This window comes from Stegastes partitus, unplaced genomic scaffold, assembly GCF_000690725.1.
Source record: "Stegastes partitus isolate 25-593 unplaced genomic scaffold, Stegastes_partitus-1.0.2 Scaffold515, whole genome shotgun sequence".
NCBI lineage: Eukaryota > Metazoa > Chordata > Actinopteri > Pomacentridae > Stegastes > Stegastes partitus.
The window spans coordinates 22865-29691 of record NW_007578246.1 but is presented as its reverse complement, the minus strand read 5'-3'; the positions used below and the strand labels follow the sequence as shown (position 1 = coordinate 29691).

The 6827-nt window shown below is 39.9% G+C and overlaps 1 protein-coding gene across 1 annotated transcript in view; it reads left to right on the top strand.

The window, feature by feature from the left end:
- rnf214 (ring finger protein 214) overlaps nt 1-835 on the top strand; it is a 6648-nt gene extending 5813 nt beyond the window's left edge. Inside the window, exon 7 of the mRNA XM_008287705.1 lies at nt 102-835. Within this exon, the coding sequence (XP_008285927.1) occupies nt 102-616 (515 nt within the window). The 3' untranslated portion in view covers nt 617-835. The remainder of the gene's footprint in view (nt 1-101) is intronic.
- Nucleotides 836-6827: the final 5992 nt, after the last annotated feature.

The following is a 6827-nucleotide window of genomic DNA, read 5'->3' as shown; positions in this document are numbered from 1 at the left end:
CTCCCCCCCGCTCCCGCACCAGCCTCCGCCTCAGTTCCAGCCCCACATCAGACCCCCGGTGAGGGTGACTCCGCCTCCCAGTCTGTCCCCGTCCCCCCCAGTCCAACCGGTCCACCCCGTCACTCCTTCCCCGCCTCCCCCAGCTGCTTCTCCTGTCGCCGTTCCTGCTGCTGCCCCGGCCGGCAAACTGGACAAGGTCCTGGAGAAGCTCGGGGCCCGGTTCCCACAATGCAACAGGGCTCAGCTGACGTCGCTGCTGCAGCAGGTGAAGAGCTCTCGCGGCACCTTGGCCGGCATGTCCATGGAGGAGGTCATCGAGCAGGTCGGCTTCAAGCTGGCCCAGAGCGAGAGGTCGGCGCCGGGGCCCATCAGCCGGCCCATGCCGCTGGGGCCCATCCAGAGGCCGAACGCTCCTCAGCAGAGACCCGGAGCGATGGTACCGCCAGGCGGAGGTCCAGCCACCGGGGCCCGTAAGCTCTGCCTGATGTGCCAGAACCACGTGGACCCGGAGAGCCGCCACCCGCTGAGCTGCTCCCACACCATCCACAGGGACTGCATCCAGATGTGGCTCAAGTCCAGCAAGAACAACTCCTGTCCCTTCTGTCCGGCCAAGTGAGACAGGAAGTGAGACAGGAAGTGAAACGTGAGGCTCAAATCATATATTAATCAGAGTTATATTCTAAAATATCCAGTGCTGTAAGCGTTGAAGCTTGATTTGTGGATGTAGAAGGGATCGTCACACCTCGTGCCTGCTGCTGTTTTCCATTTTGTTTACACTGAATCTGAGCAACTGTAATCAGCAAGCCTGCAATAAAGTACAAGAGGGAAACGTTAAGCGAGTGCTCTTACTGAATGGTTGCACCATTAGAGCGCAGGTTAGCGGCATGCTAACTAGCGCTGAGCATCTTTTTTCACACAGACACCAACGCAATACATTTTTCTAACAAAATAATCCTAATTATGTTTTGTATAAATCAAGTTCTACCTGAACACCTCACAAGAAGGCTACGCCAAGCTAGCTAGGTAGCACAGAGAAGCTTCTAGTCTCCACTAAGTTGCTGTGAGTCCAGTTCTTCTTCTTCTTCTGCTCCCTCTGCAGCTAAAAAAAAATATAACGTCTGATCAGACTTGAAGAAAATTTGCTCCAACTCGTTAGTGCAACTATTAAAAGCAAACAACAGTAGTGAGAAAATGCTAATGGGGGTCAGTGGGTTGTATTTGTAAAGTCTTCCACCGGATCCCAATATTTATGCTAAGCTAGGCTAGCGGAGTCCTGACACAGACTTATATAATCACTGAAAAACAGGAGTTTCTAACTAAGATGTTCTAATCATGTCTTATATAAATAAACGTCTTCTCAAACATGCCGGCTACGCTAGAAGCTAGCTAGGTGGCAGAGAAGCTTCTAGTCTCCGCTTAGTTACTGCAGCACGGAGTCCAAAAATTAGTATAAAAAGAGTGAAATAAGATGTTCTGATGTTGGATTTAAACAAGATGGAGATATCAGTGTAAATATTTGTTAAATAATCATTAAAGTCAGGATATTTCCAACTAAAATATTGTAATTATCTTGTATAAATCAAGTTCTGCCCGAACACCTCACAAGCAGGCTACGCTAGATGCTAGCTAGGTAGCACAGAGAAGCTTCTAGTCTCCACTCAGTCAAAGCAGCTATGAGTCCAGTTCTTCTTCTTCTTCTGCTCCCTCTGCAGTTAAACAAAAATATAGCGTCTGATCAGACTCCAAGCAAATTTGACCCATCTAGTGAGAAAACGCTAGATGGGTCAGTGGATCGCATTAGTGAAGTCTGGACAGATCCAGGCTAGCAGTTTCCACCAGATCCTAGTCTTTATGCTAACCTAGGCTAGCTGAGTCCTGACACAGTTGTATAATCACTAAAAAAACAGGAGTTTCTAACTAAGATATTCTAATTATGTCTTATATAAATAAACGTCTACCCAAACATGCCGGCTACGCTAGAAGCTAGCTAGGTGGCAGAGAAGCTTCTAGTCTCCACTAAGAGTCCAAAAATTAGTATAAAAAGAGCAAAATAAGACGTTCTGATGTTGGATTTAACCAAGATGGAGATATCAGAGTAAACATTTGTTAAATAATCATTAAAATCAGGATGTTTCCAGCTGAAACGTTCTAATTACGTCTCCTAACAGACTGTCGGACGTCGAGCTAAACGAGTCTCCGGTCGTCCACCATTAAACTCTCAGTTTTCGCTTCACTCAGACGTAGATATCAGCCTGCAAACAAACAACATATTGCCTTTTAAAGACAAACACATCCTCCTCCGTCCCAGCGGACCTCCCAGTCAGCCTTAATGGGAGCGCTGGGCGGTCGATGGGCGAGGTTAAAGGAGCCGTCCCGTCCCGATAAATATCACACTGTGGAGTAATGACGGTGTTTGTGTTTACAGCGCCGACGTCCATCTCTCCTCTAACAAAGTCTCTGGTTTTAAAGGTTAGTCTCTGAGCGATTCTACAGGCGGCGGCGGCGCCAATAAAAGCTGCTCGTCTCCCGTAAAGCTGCTGTAATGAAGGAAGAGCGCCGCGACGATGAAGACGAAGAGACGAGTCAGAGGAGGAACACGAACCAGACCAGATCGAACTGGAAAAGACTCGAAGCCGTCGCATTAGGAACAACAGAACGGCAGGTTTACGGCTGTTAAAGAATCAGCGTCGAGGCAAATGTAGGTCATAAAAGGTCATTAAACCTCATTATCTTTAAAAAATTCTACAAAATTCCACCATTTTTCAGAGCCAGAAACTGTAAAAACACAAAAAATCCTTGGACGTTCTACTTTCTGACAGTCCTTGAACTAATCACGTGTGGCTTGTCGTTAATTCGGGAAAATTCTCCAAATCTGAGCGTAAAATTTCACCTAAATCACCTCCTTCCTCTGAAACCAGAAATAAAACAAGTCGACAACATTCCAGCATGTTTCAGAACCACGAACCGTAAAAACAGAAAAAATCTGAAGGTTTTCTGCTTTCCAACAGTCCTTCAACTAATCATGAGCGTTCTGTGGTTCCTTCAGGAAAATTCACCGAATCTGAGCTCAGAATGGAGAAATTCCACCAAATTATTCTACGTCTCATTAAAAATTCATTTTAAAAAACATATTTGAAGATTTCAGTTTGCAGAACCGGATTTTTTTTTTTTTTTTTTTTAAGAATTAAAAAATATAAATAACCCACTTACGTCCAATTTGACAGATTTTCTGTTTATTAAGTTCCAAATAATACCTAATAAATCGTTACAGATGTGATTTAATTGGTGTTAGTTTTAATTAGCTTGTGTTCGTTAACCTGACTGAAGCTCCTGATGGACCAGCCCAGAACCTCGGCCCGTTCTGCTGCCTCCTGTCACTCCTCTAATGTTGATTTACGCTCCGCCGGACAAACCGGCATCATTACCGCCGCCTGGAAACGAGGGGTCCCAAACTGGGGTCTGGGGACCCTGAGGGGCCCTTAAGCGGCTCCCAGAGGGCCCCCGAGCCAAACGAGGGGGTTTTATTTCCCCATTAGCTCGTCCAGCAGCAGATAACGGACCGGGACAGGGTTTATTTACGGGATAAAAAGTCGCCATAAAACAGCTGTTGAGGAAAACGCTCTCATCACGTCGAGCTTTTCTCTAATTGAGCCTCAGAGTCTGATTCTCCTGCAGCAGGTGAAGCGACGGCGGTTTGATCCAGGAAACAGGAAACAGGAAACAGGAAACAGGAAACAGGAAGCGGCAGGTCGGCTTTCAGGAAAAGATTGTTTTACTGATTCGGTTCTTGATGGAAATGCTTCAAACTGTGGTGTCAAAAAATAAAAGGTTCTGAAACCGTGCTGCATGCTGGAACGTTTCCACAACGTTCGCTCTCAAACCATCGTTCAAATAAACGTTTTCCAGACGTTATCGAGGCCTCAGATGGTTTTTATTGTTGTATTTTTTCAACAAAATGTTCCTGAAATGTGAAGCATTGACAGAAGGGGAACATTGTTCCTGAGTTTAGAACATTAAATGAACGTGACGGGAACCTTTTCAGAAAAGAAAACATTCTTAAAACATTTTCTTTAAAACGTGACTAGAACGTGAAGGTAACATTAGCGAACGTGATGAGAAAAGGTGGAACATTCATCAAGCAACAGTCATGTTTTGGGAATGTTGTTGAGGGAACATTGCTACAACGTTCTAGAACAAACTAAAAGGAAACCTTCCACTTAAAACGTTAGCAGAACAGTTTCGGAATGCTTTTTGGAACAAGCTAGCATCGAAGGTAAGCTAACGTTACTTTCAAGTTCTAGTCGTGTTTTAAAGAAAACGTTTTAATCACATTTTTGTTTCCAAAAATGTTCCTGTGACGTTAATTTAATGTTCCAAACTCAGAAGATGTTGGAACACAGGTTGTAACAACAAAGGAGGAACGTTCCCAAAATGTTCTCCAGACGTTATCGAGGCCCCTATTCATTCATTATGAGGTTTTACTTCTTATTTTTCTGTTTTCATCTTATTTTATTTCACTTATTATCATTTATAGAAACGTATTGAACTTTTATTTTATTGCTTTTCTATCAGGAGCTGCTTTTATTCTCTTGTTGTGTTTAGTTTGAATAAAGTTTTGTTATTTGAAGGTGGAGCAGCTTGTAAATGATGAACAGAACCAGAAGGAAACTCCTCATGATAATAATAATAATAATAATAATAATAATAATAATAATAATAAATCATGTGTTATTATCTAGTTTTATCAGAACATTATTATTTGCTGGCAGCAGATTTAAAGACACTTTGAGGTTTATGTCTCACATTTTTATTTCTGTCTTCAAAACAAAGAAATTCTGCAGAAATTCTTAGAACCAGAACCGTCGAGCGCATTGCTGTTGTTGTTGTTGTTGTTGTTGTTGTTTATTGAAGCTGCAGCTTCAAAGACTCGTCGACCTCTGAAGGAAAAACAGCGACTCGATGAGTCCGAGTGTTTCCCAGATGGTCAGCAGCCTTCAGGTCGGAGGTTCTTCAGGCTCCACGGGCCCAGAATTAAAACCCGACTCTGGTTCTGAGTCGTTACTCACGATGAGCCGGACCTCCAACAAACCGACGGAGCAGCTGGATGTAGAACTAGAGGGCAGATCAGCAGGTTAACGCTGCCCTCTGCTGGCCTGCAGGGGAACTGCAGCAACACAACACCTGCACTATAAACAGGTTTTAAAGTAGAACTGGTTTTAATATTCAATCACCGATAAAAACAAAGAAAACAGGAATAAAAGTGATTAGAAAGAAAAAACTTTAAAACATTTTGTTTGAACGACTGAAGCAGCAACATCAGAAGAATTAATTATTAACGAGGAGATTAAAGAGTTAATAAATAAAAACAAGTCAGCAGTTGATACAGAAAAATAAACAGATGAGAGCAGAATGGCGTCAGGACGTCACATCAGGTTTATAATAAATAATAATAATAATAATAAAACCTGTGAACTAATAAAAAGACTTTGAACCTGCTGGTTAATAATCAGAAAAACACTGAATCTGAATAAAAGAAGCTGCAGCAGCAGATTTATTCTCCTGAACATCATCGAGAAGTGAAATAAAATTCACAGCGATGACAAATACTGTTAAACCGACAAAACTACTAAATTAAATCAGAAATATGAGCCTCAGTGTGAAGATGTGACAGAAAAAAATCTGTTTTTATGTTTATGGACATTTTGTTTCTGTCACACTTTATATAAAAAAAAACATTTAAAAAAAAAACAGAATTGCAGAATTTATCAGCTGAATTAAAAGCTTTTAAAAAAAACATGTGGAAAAAACTGAAAATATATTTTAGCAAAACAAAGTGTTAATCAATAAATATTTGTAGAAAAGCTTAAATATTTAAATATTTGGGTGAAAAATGAAACAAAGAAATAAAAAAATAAATGAAATAAAGAAAAGATTTAAAAGTTAAAACATGATTAAGTTTAAATGAGCAGAATAAATGAAATAAATTAATTATATCATTAAAGCTGCTGATTAATGTAGAAAAACATCATTTGGATATAAAATAAACGTTTAAAAAATGTTTATATAAGAAAGCTTTGCTAAAAAATTCATGGTCTGAAAAGAAGTGAAATGATTTTTTTTAAATGGGATTTTTTATTTTTCATTTTTACAATTTTATAAAAATAGTTTTTTTTTTTAGGTTTTAACTTAAATGTTAAATTGAGTGAAATAAAAGTGTATTTATATGATCTTGTAGAGTCCTGATCTTAGCGTTAGTAATGAAACACGTTGTCGTCAATGTGCTGAATAAATAAAGTTCATGAAGAACTGAAGTAAAACTCATAAAACGTGTGAATTAGTTAAAATATTAATGTGATAATGTTTCTGTTCTTTCATGTTTTCTGAGGACAGACTCGTGAGGAAACTGAAATTAAATCGTTTATGTTTGACTTTGAGGCGCTCAGCTGGAAGATTTGTTTAAAAATCTACAAAAAAAAAAGAAACGAGTTTGAATTGAAAACTTAACGAACTCGTCAGAGGAACCGATTCAGGTTCTGTCTGATGAATTAGACTTTAAACGATGTCAGAAAGATTTAAATAGATTTTTAATATTCAAGCTGAGAAATTTAAACAAAAAAGATTTAAATCCAGTTTCCTCACATGATTCTTTTAAAATTAATTTTCTCATGTTGTGGATTTTAGTTTATAGTCGAACCAATAAAATGATGGAAGTAAAACATTTTTTTCATAAAGTTATTTGTTCAACACATTTAAAAAAGAAAAAAGATCCAGAGTGTTTAAAAACAGAAAAATAAATGACGACTGTCCAACATGACATAAACCCTGAT